The following is a 15,270-nucleotide window of genomic DNA, read 5'->3' on the forward strand; positions in this document are numbered from 1 at the left end:
AAATAACACTTTATTGGCCATGTATTTTAGTTGTTATTATTATATTTTCTTGTTCTTCTTCAGTCCTTTCACTCGCAATGTTTCGAACCCTAGTTGCATTACGGCTTCGTCGGGAAAGATTGGATCGTGTTGATCGCGGCATGGCTTTCTGGTAATGATTACCTATCTCGGCGCAATAAGCTAATAGAAACTCTAAACAAACACAACAACCGGCCAACTTCAAAATTCTACTTTAATTAACCATAGACTACATTACGTTTAGCTGTCAGTTGCATTTTGTTAATCCATATCAGTTGCGTTTTGTTATACCACGTTGTATGCCACGTCCCACGGGAACGTGATGAAAAGTATCCTATGTCCTTCTTCTGGTTCTAAGCTACCACCCCAACAATTTTCAGCCAAATCAGTTCAGTCGTTCTTGAGTTATAAATAGTGTAACTAACACGACTTTCTTTTATATATATAGATATTATATGTTTTTTAACATTTTCTCTATATACAAGTATGTACAGTATGTACAGTATGTACCAAACCAAACGCCTTGAAAATTTTCATTTTAGTTTTATCTCTTCAAGACGTGTGAGCTGAGAAGCCGTTAGTATGAAAGTATCTGTAGGTATATTTGTGCAAATATTTTTTTCATTATTTCATGAAAAAAATAATCTAAATGTTTATTTAATTAACATCGTTACGGCCTCATAATAAAAGCTATAAAAACACAAATAAGGCTCGCCTATTCATCGCTAAAAGATATAAATCGTGCTCGGAGAATTAAATCTAGGGTTGCTTGGATTTCGCATGATTCTTTTCGGTCACCGCTGGGGGGAAACTACCACACCACGGTATTACTAAGCTCCTACATCAAGGTCCAGCACTAAAAAGAAGAATACGTCAAGAATTTTGCAAACGAGGCTTGTGGAGAATACTTAACGGTAGGCAGCTTGGCTCTGCCCCTGGGATTGCTGGAATCCATGGGCGACGGTAACCACTCACCATCAGGTGGGCCGTATGCTCGTCTGCCAACAGGAGCAAAATAAAAAGAGTAAATGGTTTTCCAAGTACATAATAGATATGATAGTTACTAAATGTATTCGATCATTATTTTAATCAATCTAATTTAATTCAATTCTCCCCTCATACTCAACGCATTTTTCTCAGCTATTGGTTAGCTGGAAGTAAACTCCCGAATTGGTTAAGCTCTTCTTTGTTGTACACAAAAGCTCTCATTTGTTAGTTAGAGATTATTGAAAAAAATACACTTTGGTACAATACAAATGGTTTCGTGGTGAATTATTTTGGTGGTAATATATATTTTTTTCTATTATGTGTGGTCGAGCCCGTAGACATCAACAACGTAAAAACCGCCACCCAACTTAAGATCTGAGTTCAGGTCTCAGTTTTAACAGTACAACGGCTACCTCGACCTTCAAACCGAAACGCAACGACGACAATAGACAGGGTGGTGGTACTTACCCATGCGGGCTCTAACTTGACATTGACCAGTTACGCTTTTTTATTTAAAGGGATAATCTAAGGGATAGCATTTCCGCCCTAAGCTCGCTTTTCTGCAGCGAAAAGTAGCATTTGTCGTAACTGTAGCTGGTAACACATCGACACTACAAGCAGATAACATAGCACTCTCGAAATAAACCTTAGTTATCAGTAAATTTTTTGAACAACCAAAATTCTCTGTTTTTTATACTGTTTGACCTCTGTGTCTCGCAAGCCATTGAGCCGGCTGTGATGATATTCAGCCAGCCCTGAAAACGGATGGCGCTGAAACGTTTTGTCTATACACTACCGTTATTGGCACGTGTGATGCTAATATTTTTTCGGTATCATTAAGCCGTTATGAGTAGAACGTGCGCGTTGGAGAACGCAGAGGGGTCTGGGCGTGAGCCCGCTTGGAGCCACCGTCGGTGCAGATCTTGGTGGTAGTCGCAAATATTCCAGCGAGGTCCTGGAGGACTGACGTGGTTGCTCGCGAATCAGTCGATCCTAAGCTCGAGGAGAGATCTTATGTCGGTGTGGCATGTTTTTTTTAGAGACTATTACCCATTTGTGCCAGTGCTCCACGCTATTTTGTTTTTTGTTTTTGTCAGTGCTTAATGTAAATGTTGTTTGTCAGAGTTAAATGCCTATAATGTGAAAAAAAGTTTCACTTTTAACGTGGTTTCATAAAACCACACAATCCTTTTTTTATTTATAAAAAATGATATTCACTTTATTTGTTGCGAGGACTGCACGTAAGGTTTCTGTCACAGCACGATCAACGTAACGGCAAGTGGTGCGTGAGTAGTCCCAAAAATCATTGTTACCATGGATGGTGACCGGGTTTTATTAGTGTGGGATACATATTGTAACCATTCATCAATGCTGATTAAAATATCATGATAATTTAGATATGTGAAGAATGAAAGAAGCTAATGGTGACTGGCAAGGTGAACGGAAGAAGACCACGAGGTAGAGGCCCGACACGTTGGACTGACCAGATCCACACTACCCTCGACACCACAGTTCACGATGCTCTACACTCGGCGGCAGATAGAGGCAAATGGCTTGGAATGGTCCGTAATTAACTCTTGTTGCGAGGAGGTGGTCACGACCTTTAGTATTGAGGAAACCGAAGCAAGAAGAAGAAGATCAGTGTAGAATTCGGAAGAATTTCTACTTTTTCAGAACGTGTTACATTCTTTCATTCTAAAAAAATGTGATCAGATTTGAGTGTGCGGCTCTGGAGTCCTATATGATTCCTTCATTCCTTCTGCTTGTTTATAAGATGTATCCAACAAGAGTATCTCAATATCTTTTCCTACTTAAGTTCCGTTAGTAGCTTAGTCCTTATTTTAATACTGACGGTAGGAGATATTGAATGCCAGTATAGTTGGCAGTATGGCAGTATGGCGGTACCTACCCGTGTAGGATTATAATATGTCATGACAATCGTAAACCAGTCTACCTACAATAGAATTAAAGTATCCGTTGGTATCATTATGGCTCGATCATCAAAACTTTGACACATGTGTGTGTGTGTGTTTGTGTGTGTGTGTTTGTGTGTGTGTGTGTGTGTGTGTGTGTGTGTGTGTGTGTGTGTGGGTGGGTGGGTGTGTGTGTGTGTGGGTGGGTGTGTGTGTGTGTGTGTGTGTGTTAGTTCACAGCAACAAACATGTTCAAGTTGAAGGTTGATCAAGCCAATTAGATTTCAGAAGGAATAAATTATTTATCTGAAGTCGTCACCCCTACGCTCAGTGCGACTGTGACGTATCAAATGGGCATTCTAATGCCCCGCTCCGAGGTACTTATCGCTGTGAAAAAACGTGAAACGAGCCATTTTCTTCATTCTATACACAAAAGATCACGGGAGCTTGGTATAAGCTATAGCAGTTTAATCCCTACCCCATAAATTAAAGCTGAAACAAGCAGTCTATTTTTTAACACAAAGCTCCACTTTGTAATTAAATAGTAACATTATCAATTTTATACGAAACAAAAAATAAATAAATGTGGTGTCGTGGGACACCGGATAGGAACGAAGTTCCTTATTATAAAAATATTAATTTTAGTTCTATACGAGGTATAAAGAAATTAAAACTGGAGGTTTCGCAACAACCCACGGTCATTCGGTAACCTGCGAACTTATTATGGTACACTTCATTCACGGTTGTTTGCATGAGGGTTAGTGTATTGCACAAACGAACACTCCGAGATCATGGTCAATTAATGATAAATAAATATACTTTAGCCTCAGCAACACGTGGTGTTTATGCCATTAAATTGTAGCTTATGTGATACGTTGGTATTTTTAACACAGCGCCATCTATGAGATATTAATGTCAGAGAGTATTACAATGTACAATTGTCTGTAAAAACTGATTTAAGGCGCCATCTGTTTTAGACTTATGAAACTTACAATTAATAACAATAATCAACATAAGAGATCATTTTATTGTTAATTAATAAATGTTGCGACCATTAATCAAAATAAAAACCATACTATGGCATAAGTTGGAACAAAGCACATATTTAAAAAAAAAAAAGTTAAAATAGGTTCAGTAGTTTAGGTGTCCATCGCGGATAAACAACGTGATACGTAATTTATATTACTAGAGGTCTCGTAGTAGTCGAAATTCGACTATAATTAATTGGAATTGTAAGTTTGTACACTATTATGATTGTATTTTATACTTCTATAATCACAAATTTCGCCAAGGCTAAACTATAAAAAAATATTAATGAAGACAAACAATATTTAATCTATTCTCAATTTGACAACACACGTCAAGAACAAAAGTTTGACAATAAATAGTATGCATGCGTGTGTGCGTCAAATACAATGGTATGTAGTGTGTTTAATGTTTTCTTTACTGATTTAATGTATCTTTTATGCATTGTTTTATAAAAATATTAGCATTGTGCACTTCTTCTCTATATTCTCTATAAGTGTGGAAAATTTCATACTCCTCCGTCCGCGCAATTTTCGTAAAAAGTGATACAAAGTTTTTGCTTCACGTATTAATATATAGATATTAAAGAAGATAACGCGGAATAATTCGAGCACAATACATTTTAAATTAGTTAAGATGAAACTACTGTTAGCGTTATAGTAGTAATATTTCAAAGCGCTTACTTTGTCCGTGTGCACGCGCCAAAACCTCTAAAATCTTATGAATTGTAGTCCCACAATCAGCAGAGTCCAGTAAAGAAATAACGGGCTGTACCTAAGATGTTCTCTGTTAAAGGAATCGCTCTCGTGTTTGTGTAAACTATACGCCGTTAGCGATTAGTGATGTCCATTCCACACGGTTTATATCGATAGTTTTAAAAAGTGGGTCTCTCTGTTTCGGGTGAAGAAATTTCCGTACTACTGTCTTTTTCTGGTCTATATGGCTACCAGAGAAACTCATTTGACGAGCGACCTCTTTGACTGTTGTTTCAACATGATCCAATGACAGCTTTATTTCTTAGCGAGTTAGCAGCTTAGTTAGTAGAATAGTTTGATGTACCCTAACATGGTTCGACATCAGTCTATTTTCTAGTCATACCTTTTGTACTGAAGAAAGAGGTTTAAGGCTTTTTTACTGAACCTATTGAATCTTTCTACTACTGTCTTTCTTACTCTGTAGCCTCATCTGTAGATTTAGATTAGAAAAAGAGCCACACAGCAATAATAAGTGATACTCGTATAAAGGTGGTAGGACTTCTTGTGAGTCCGCACGGGTAGGTATCACTACCCCGCCTATTTCTGCCGTGAAGCAGTAATGCGTTTCGGTTTGAAGAGTGGGATAGCCGTTGTAACTATACTAAGACCTTAGAACTTGTATCTCAAGGTGGGTGGCGCATTTACGTTGTAGATGTTTATGGGCTCCAGTAACCACGTAACACTAGGTGGGCTGTGAGTTCGTCCACCCACCTAAGCAATAAATAAAAAGTTCGTCGTCTTTAACCCATAAAAAAAAATATTCGACATCGATAAAGCGTCTACTCCCATCCCTACAACTAATTTGATCTCATCGTAGGGACAACAAAAGCTTTCCTTCATTTTAACAGTAATTTGTGCAGTTTTTATTGAAAGCTCACGGTAGCTTTTATCCAAAGCGCTTACTTTACATTTCGTGAATCTTTTTTTGATACGTTTTAAACTTTTGCGAGCTTTGAAAATGTAAGTTTAGCTTTCATTTCACCTATTGCGTTCCATATGAGTCCCGCTAGTTGCTTAGCTTCAGTTCAGCCGTTTGTAACACAGGTTAGGTGGAAAATAATGCTACGCGCTGGGGTTCGGGATGAATAAAATTTCACCAAAGTACAACTTAAAAATTGTATTCAACACTTAAAGCACTTAAACACTTCACAAACACCTTAAAACACTCAATTCGCTTGTTCCGCTTCGCTTCAGGTGATCCTTTCGCTGTTTCGCTCCGAGTAGTTCCGATTGCTGACTGACTGCGTGCTATCCCTACATAGCTTTTATAGTCGTTATCGCATCCCTAGAATTATCTAGAATGTTCCACACAGCTCTAGTCGTCGTTTCCGCTATTTGTCAATAGATGGCGTTGTAATTCTCTAGCATTCTGGATCCTTCGATATTCGTTCGACTATTCGGCTATAGATGGCGTTACTCTTACCGGCGTAACAATAATAATTGAATTCTCATTTAATTATGAGCTGATTCGATTACGGAATTTCGCTGAATGTAAAATACTTTAACCGAATTTAAATGTTTAAGGAATTAGGAGCTCGCGTAATCAAATTTCGACTTGAGAGTAAAGTTAATTATTTTATGAGTCAACCCTTTAGAAGTGGTTCGGGAATAACTCTTTTTTTTTTTTTTTTTATTGCTTAGATGGGTGGACGAGCTCACAGCCCACCTGGTGTTAAGTGGTTACTGGAGCCCATAGACATCCACAACGTAAATGCGCCACCCACCTTGAGATACAAGTTCTAAGGTCTCAAGTATAGTTACAACGGCTGCCCCACCCTTCTAACCGAAACGCATTACTGCTTCACGGCAGAAATAGGCAGGGTGGTGGTACCCACCCGCGCGGACTCACAAGAGGTCCTACCACCAGGACAGGCCCGGTCCAACTCGTGGCCCGCTGGTGTAATGGGTGAGGTTTCCCGAAGAATACGGTTCGGTGGTTCTATCTTTTAAAACTGCTTAATGCGTTACTTTTCGATAGACCTAGACATGTCCTTACGGATCCATTAGATACAATAACCTTTGCATTAGACGCCCTCAGCTCTAACACTAGGAGCAGGCTAGTGACCCCGGTAACCGTACTCGTCGAAATCGACAAAGAGGTCGCTTCACGGCAGGAGGAGGCTTCACTGCAGAAATAGGTAGGGCAGTGGTAGCTACCCGTGCGGACTCACAAGAGGTCCTTCACAAGTTACAGAAAGTCAATCGTGAACATTTGTTAAGTACGTATCCCATTAGAAAAATTGGTATTTGCCAGCGGGATTCGAGCACCGATGCATCGCTGCATACCAATGCACTGGACGTCTTATCCTACAGGCCACGATGACTTCTGACAAAAAAAAATTAGTCTGTGGCAATAAGCAGTAAGTACCTTGAACTACTGTTACAAAAAATACTATTATAATCTCATTAGAGTACATGTATTCTGTGATTATAATACTACATCCTTGTGCAGTAAAGATCAGATCAATCTATCGATAGTGTTTATTATGGCGTATTAGATTTCAACAAATTAAAGATTAAAAAGCAGCAGGGATTCTCTTCGGAGCCCCTAAAGTCTTTAGCAGACTGTCGGTTCTCCTCACGGGAGATCTACCCATGCTGCGTTATCTGGTGCGCTGCCGCCATTACCACTACCACCTACATAGCACGCATGATTTGTGGCAATATCCCTTTATTCTCAGAACTAGCGGCCGGCTTTGGCTACGCTCGGGTCTTTAAAAAAAATTTCAACGATATTTGACGTTGTTTTATTTTTTTAAATAAAAGATCACTGATTGCGGCATAATTATAATAGTTAGACATATGCTGTCGCAACACTTTTTGTAAATAATAACGTGTTCTACAAAGTCGTAGTACATTATTTTATTCTACCATCAATATTTTTTGCAGGGCACGCGATGTAAATAGTATTTTAGGCAATGTTTTTACCTTACACCTTGGGTTACATTATTGGAGTTTTAGTAAGGAACCCAAATTTTTTTCAAAATGATTATAGCCTATGTCACTCTGGAATAGTGTAGCTTTCAAAGAGTGAAAGAATTTTTCAAATAGGTTCAGTAGTTTCGGAGCCTATTCAATACAAACAAACAAACAAATCTTTCCTCTTTATAATATTAGTATAGACTAGCTCCCATTGAACAGAGTAACGTGACGTGTCTACGAAATATAGTACCAGACTCGCAGTCCGCTGATTCGTATAATTAACTTTGATCGAGGGACTCATTCAGTATGTTCCGCAGCAACAAGGTTAAGGTGTGCTCGTCAAATAGCTATCAGAAGACTTTTTGGCGGGAACGCGAGGAGTGAAGTGGTGTGATTTGTTTTGTTTAATCTATTTAGTGTTTCTTCAGGTTTAAATGTGTAATAACGGTGGTTTTATTAACTGTTTAGTATCTGTGAAAGTGTACAAATGTGGGAAAATGAAACAAAGCCGCTAAAAGTAACTTCTCGTGATCCTCCAAAAAGTCCACTGCAAAAGTCTCAGTTAATAACCACAATTTTACTGAGCTTATACTTCATATCATCTCATGTCATTTCATTTCATTTCATTTCATTTCATGCCATGTTTCACATTAATCAACTTATTTCATTTCTTAATATCATATAAAAAAAGTTTTCATTAAAATTAAAATAAGACTTGACCTAAAGGTCTTAGTTACCAGGTCATAAAATTATTAAAAAAATCAATAACTATCACTTGTCACTTGTCACGTACTGACAAAACTTGAATATTAGTGGTAGAGGTTTGCAAATGTCAGTATCAACTTTCTCGCTTTCGTTTTTTTGCAAAGGCTTTCAAGACATTCGTGTTTTCATCTGTTTGAATATCTTATATTTCTAGTAAATGTTTGAGTATAATTTATAATTTCCCCATAACCTCTTGATCTGCAATATCTTAGTCCGAATATCATTCAATGATTGCCAGACCGTGGCATTGACAGACTTGTCAGCCCAACCACGCCACCGAAAAAGCGTCTGAAAAATTAATTGTCTTCAACAAAAAATAATTCAACTATAAAACATGGGCGCGTCCCTGATCACCCCGGAGTCTGGCGGATTGATGATAAAATAATTCCTGTCGGGAAGTCGCCCAGTTTTTATGGTAAATCCATTGTGACATTGATTAATGTCTTCCGAAGAATATCTATTTAAAGTTTAATGTATTCCGATTGCAAAGTGAAGCAGCGTTCCTTGAGCTGATTTAGTGATGGGTCAGGACAGATCGGTGCTGAAGGTTAGATGGAACAGATATAATAAAAGGAGACCTTTGAGTACTTATTACTAGTCGTAGGTTTTGCAGAGAACTTTTTGGAGGATCCCGAGAAGTTATGTACAGCGGCTTTGTTTCATTTTCCCACATTTAAACGGAGACCTTTGAGTACTTATTACTGGTGGTAGGTTTTGCAGATAACTTTTTGGAGGATTCCGAGAAGTTACGTTCAGCGGCTTTGTTTCATTTTCCCACATTTTTGCACTTTCACAGATGCTAAACAGTTAATAAACCACCGTTATTACACATTGAAGTCATCGTGGCCCAAGGGATAAGACGTCCGGTGCATTCGTGTTGAGCGATGCACCGGTGTTCGAATCCCAGGCGAGTACCAATTTTTCTAATGAAATACGTACTCAACGAATGTTCTCGATTGACTTTCACGGTGAAGGAATAACATCGTGTAATAAAAATCAAACCCGCCAAGTTATAATTTGCTAATTACTGGTGGTAAGACCTCTTGTCAGTCCGCGCGGGTAGGTACCACCACCCTGTCTATTTCTGCCGTGAACCAGTTATGCGTTTCGGCTTGAAGGGTAGGGCAGCCATTGTAACTATACTGAGACCTTAGAATTTATATCTCAAGGTGGGCGCATTTACGCTGTAGATGTCTATTAGGACCAGGTGGGCTATGAGCTCGTCCACACATCTAAGCAATAAAAAAAAAGTATCGATGGTATTTTTTTTATCTATTCCGTGGTATTTGTATTATTTAACTAACGACCCGCCCTCGTTTCGCTTCGGAAACATTAAAATACACATGAAAAAAAAAAAAAAATAAAAAAAAAAAATTATAAAAGTAGCCTATGTTCATCAGGGACAATGTCGGCTTCTAATGGAAAAAGAATTTTTCAAATCGGTCCAGTAGTTTCGGAGCCTATTCGAAACAAACAAACAAACAAATCTTTCCTCTTTATAATATTAAGTATAGAAATGCACTCAATGTTTATCTCCTCCTCCTCGAGCCTCGAGCCAATAGATACGACATAGCAAGGCATGAGGTCCTAGCAAGCTTCACGCCCAAGAGGGTAGCATAGTGGTTCACGCTCCAAATATCCCCTACCGCTGGTAGAACGAACACCATCTTAAGTCTACGACCTACTTATAAAGTGACACCATCTTGTGTTCGCTCCACGCAAAGTTTAAATTCCTATAATAATAATTTTGTTCAATATTCGTAAAATAATTTCACCTCTATTCGTCTAGCAAGAGAAAAATATCTTCGGTTATTACTGGAAATCCAAAAGCTTCGACTTATTGGCTCTCCGTGGATTGTATTTTTATGAAAGCTATCAAATTTTCGCTGAGTCTCAGTTCGGGCGTGAATCTTTTATGCCTACGTTTGCTTCTATACTGAAATTAAAGTCTTTCTTCTTCGGGGAGTTTTTCTGACTATTACGAGCAGATATTGATTTTTCAAAACGTGTTTCGTTATTTAAATTTTCACGTATTTCATTAGATAAATTGGTCACGTAAATCGACACTGGGAATGGACGCGGTCTGTTTGAATATTAATCCTCGACTGAATGTCTTAACCGGTAGTGCGATGACTTTTGAAGGGTAGCTGGTAAGAAATGGACGAAGGGGCTTGATAGTCTAAATTGGGCGAGGCCTACGTCCAGCAGTGGGCAATTGTGGGATGATGATGATGATGATGAAGATGAATATCTTGACCCCGCCTCCTCTTTACCCATCAATTGTATCATTATGCTACCCAACATATTCCCAAATTGTTTCGAGATTACCTCAATGCAAAACTTCAAATTACCAAGAAGAGGTACTTCCAGCCTGTTAAAACACTAGGCTGAATCATTGAACAGTATTTCTACCAATTTCCAAAATGTAAATTTAGTAACAGCCTTTTTTTTTCGGTATATAGGTATTCTGAAACTGTGAAATCGTCGATTTGAAAATATTTATTTGTGAAGTGGCCGTGGCTTAAAGGACTCTTTCGGTGTATTAATAGCAGGAACGGATTTTAAAGAAGGAGTATTGGGCACCAGTGTTGGGGTTAAGTCTGAGAAAAGAAGGCTGTTTAGTTATTCAAAATAGTTCACCAGCGTCCTTAGTCGCCCGTGTAGATACCTAAAGATCTGTCTCTAGAAAAAAACAAAACGTCAAAATACTCACATGTATGTTATGCTCGTCGGGGCTCAGTTTCTTAGTGCCATTGAACCATTCGATTGTGGCGGCTGGTCTTGCGCCCAAAGCTGTGCACATCAAGGTCAGGAGAGTGCCGTGGGTCGCGTGCTCCTCGTCACCATAAATAAAGGTCTTATTCGGTGGCACTGTAACAAAACAAAGATATTTGGTGATTCTGGACCTCTCTGATCGGTACTGGTCTTATTTCGGTGTATTGTAATGTAGTCCCGTAGTGCCAATGAGCTGTACTCTTGAAACCATCGACCCAGGATACTATAAAGTGATATTTGTCAAAGAAAACCATTTCAGAACTCTCTCGAGCCCAAAAACACTTGGGCGAGTTGTCCGAGGCAATATAATCAAGTTGTATCATTAAAGGGGCGACAGAGTTCCCAGAATTATCGTCCTACGGGGAGCTTTAAAGCACAGAAACTAGCTTTCACTTGAGAAAGCTGGGAATGATTTTTTCGCTACTTTTATTGTTGTAAGTGATTGGTTGCTGAGCTTTTGTGAGTTTGGAATTCGGTTTTAGTATTGGGGTGGCTTTTTTGTCGCAGATGTGCTGAAGGACAGATGGCTCTCTTGATTTTAAGTGGATAAATGAGCTGATGACACGCGAATGCCTCCGTTCCCCTTGATTGGTAGGGTAGTATACTAGGTAAGGTTGGGTAGTATACTTGGTAAGGCAGGGTAGTGAAAGGCTTTAAGTACGAGTGGGTACAACTATCCTATTTTTTTTGTCATAAAGCGATCGAGCGTTATTATTAGAAGAGAAGTACTGTTTCTATAACAATATTGTATACAACTGCAATTGTATCTGTTTTCATTGGCATTGTGATCAGACGAGCCAAGTGACGATGAGTGGACACTGCTACTCATGGTCGTTTTCAATGCAGAGAGCACAACCAAGCCACTGTCTACTGGAAACATATCCCTCAAGGCGAACAGCTTTATTAAAATTGTGTCTATATACTTCTGTAATCATTCAATATCAGGAAGCCATGAACTCTTCTATTTATAAGCTCACAAATAAAAACGTACCCAAAAGCTCCACGTTCCAATCAATTTGCGAAGTTATAAGCCCAATTCTCATATTGAGGTGTAATAGAGAATTAATCAGAAATACTTTCCTATACGACAAACACGAGTATGGTCGCAGGTTCATCGGTCACGAAGCGGACCGGGTTGACATCTGTTATACGTATAGTGACCATTCGTACTGTTTCTGACGGGACAGTACTGTACTGTTAAGACGCTATTCTTTCTTTTTTTAAGCACAAATCTCCTGATTTTTATTTGTTTATTTATGTACTGATTTTCAACGAAATTTAAATTATACAGAAATATAATATTTTTTATGTATAAACATAGTATAAATGTATAATAATCTAGTTCGCAAATAATCGTTTAGAATTTTTTTTTGTGTACATTAACTTTGGACGAACCTTTAGGATAAAACACAACCTGTTTTACCGATAGAGTAGACTAGTCGAGTAGTGTTGTATCGATCGCTAAGCGTCATGTAAAAAAGTAACATAGTAACCTATAGTTAAGTACTATAATAGCATATGTACTGTGTAACCATTCAGGTATGTAAACCGCCTTATTTAAAATGTTTCTTCAGCACTACTGTCTTGTAACTAAATACACCTTTTGACACAATGAACCGGACTTTCAAACTAAATGGACGTATTATTTCAACTCTTCTAATCTATCGTGACTAGACTGACATATATTATCACATGACAACCATGCTTACTTTATAGCTACATGGCCCTTCTACAACATTTCTCAATCTTCAAGACTTCGGGATATTGATTGATTTTAGAAATTGTATTGGCATCAAGATTCTCGAGATTTTTGGGATATCGATTTAGAACATTAATACCACCACAATCGTGACCAGACCACACATAGTTAGGTTTTTTTGCTCCCTGTCCTGTTTTTACGTACAAAAAGTATGGTCACTATAGTTATACGTGATTATATCAAAGACCATATCTTACGAAGGTACGCCGCATGAATTTTGTTACGGAATGTTTTAAACTATCGCTCGCTTCCTACATCATGACTATCTTTAACAAAAAAAATTTAGATTTTTTTATTCTTGTCTCAATTATGGAAATTTTGTGGTTAACGGGTAAGACTGGCGGCGCGCCCCCTCTAACAAATTTTAATGTACGTACGTTTCAGATAGTGTGTCGAAGTTACAACTAAGCTTGACAAAGTTTCACGGCTAATTTACAATATTTTATCACTGGTGGTAGGACCTCTTGGGAGTCCGCAAGGGTAGGTACCACCACCCCGCCTATTTCCGCCGTGAAGCAGTAATGCGTTTCGGTTCGAAGGGTGGGGTAGCCGTTGTAACTATACTGAGACTGGGTGGCGCATTTACGTTGTAGATGTCTATGGGCTCCAGTAACCACTTAACACCAGGTGGGCTGTGAGCTCGCCCACCCATCTAAGCAATAAAAAAAAATCTATATATATATTTGTTTGTTATTTTACAAAAGACCAACTAACAGTAGCTTAAGATTTAGAAGTTTGTTATTCGATGTCTATTGGTATAGTGTTAAGCAAAGTGTTTTGCCAGTCCCTGACATAATTAACAGAATTTCGCATTCAATGTTTTATTTAACACTTCTTTGTTCTTTGTTAGCACACCTTATCCCACTAGATGGGGTCGGCACAGCAAATTTTTCTATTCCATTCTCTTCTATCAGCCGTCATCTCAACACTCACTCCTCTCTCTCTCATATCGTCATTCACACACTCCATCCATGTCTTCTTCGGTCGTCCTCGTCCTACCTTGCACTACCATTTCCATGCATCTCCTAGTCACATGCATCTTCTCTCTACGCATCACATGTCCATACCACGCTAACCGTCCGCTCTTTAATTTATTGATTACAATTCTTATTGCTCAGGTTCTTATTGCTACGTATTGTTCACGATAAGTCATTTAATCCAATTTTAAAATAATGTAATATTGTCCATGTCTTCTTAGGTCGACCTTTTCCCCCTCTGTATTGCACTACCATTTTAATACAACTCCTAGTATCATCTCCTCACTCACATGTCCACACCACGTTAACCGTCCGCTTTTGAATTTGTCTATCACCGGGGCTACTTTCACACTTCTTCTGATGTACACATTCCATTCTTGTCACTCCACACATCCATCTTAACATTCGCATCTCTGCCGCATGCACTCTTTTTTCATGCTTTATTTTCGTCGCCCAACATTCAGATCAATCAGACGACAGGTCTAATGATCGTTTTAATTAGTACCTCGGATTCAATTTAACCAACACCTGGGATACTATTATAGTAAAGATCGAAACCCAAGTCAAACAAATTGTCAGATATCAAGATACGGTTAGGTCTTTCTGTCTAAAAAATACTTAAATTTCTGAAAATATTTTCTATATATTATTATAATACTAGCGACCCGCCCTCGCTTCGCTTCGGAAACTGTAATTTATTAATGATTTTTCCACGATGTAATGGATGTTATTATACATATAAACCTTCCTCTTCAATCACTCTATCTATTAAAAAAAACCGCATCAAAATCCGTTGCGTAGTTTTAAAGATTTAAGCACACATAAGGATATATGGACAGAGAAAGCGACTTCGTTTTATACTATGTACTGAAGACGGTCAGCGGTGTATTCAAATATTGTCCGTGACCATAGATACTGTAATCTATCCCAAACTTCGAAAATAATACAATGAATACAATAAACAATAATAAAATGTGTACGATAAACGCGATAAAATATTAAAAAATATTAGCAGTTTTAATTGCGTCTTAATTACGGTGGTTGCTTTTTTTTATGGCTTAGATGGGTGGACGAGCTCACAGCCCCACCTGGTATTAAGTCGTTACTGGAGCCCATAGAAATCCACAACGTAAATACGCCACCCACCTTGAGATATAAGTTCTAAGGTCTCAAGTATAGTTGTTATAACGGCTGCCCCACCCTTCAAACCGAAACGCATTACTGCTTCACGGCAGAAATAGGCAGGGCGGTGGTACCCAGCCGCGCGGACTCACAAGAGTTTTCTACCACCAGTAATTACTTGTTGGCTATGTAAAATATTTATATAATATACTTTAGTGACCGTTGAACCTTTTTTGTGGACGTAATCATTC

The 15,270-nt window shown here is 38.5% G+C and overlaps 1 protein-coding gene across 2 annotated transcripts in view; it reads right to left on the reverse strand.

Annotated features, from left to right (window-relative positions):
* Positions 1-15,270, reverse strand: part of LOC101737333 (hemicentin-1) — a 421,872-nt gene that overhangs the window by 41,738 nt on the left and 364,864 nt on the right. For both annotated transcript variants that reach the window (XM_062675692.1, XM_062675691.1), the window contains exon 7: positions 11,100-11,257. In XM_062675692.1, coding sequence (XP_062531676.1) covers positions 11,100-11,257 — 158 coding nt within the window. The remainder of the gene's footprint in view (positions 1-11,099; positions 11,258-15,270) is intronic.

The sequence above is a fragment of the Bombyx mori genome, chromosome 24 (genome assembly GCF_030269925.1).
Source record: "Bombyx mori chromosome 24, ASM3026992v2".
NCBI classification, from domain to species: domain Eukaryota; kingdom Metazoa; phylum Arthropoda; class Insecta; order Lepidoptera; family Bombycidae; genus Bombyx; species Bombyx mori.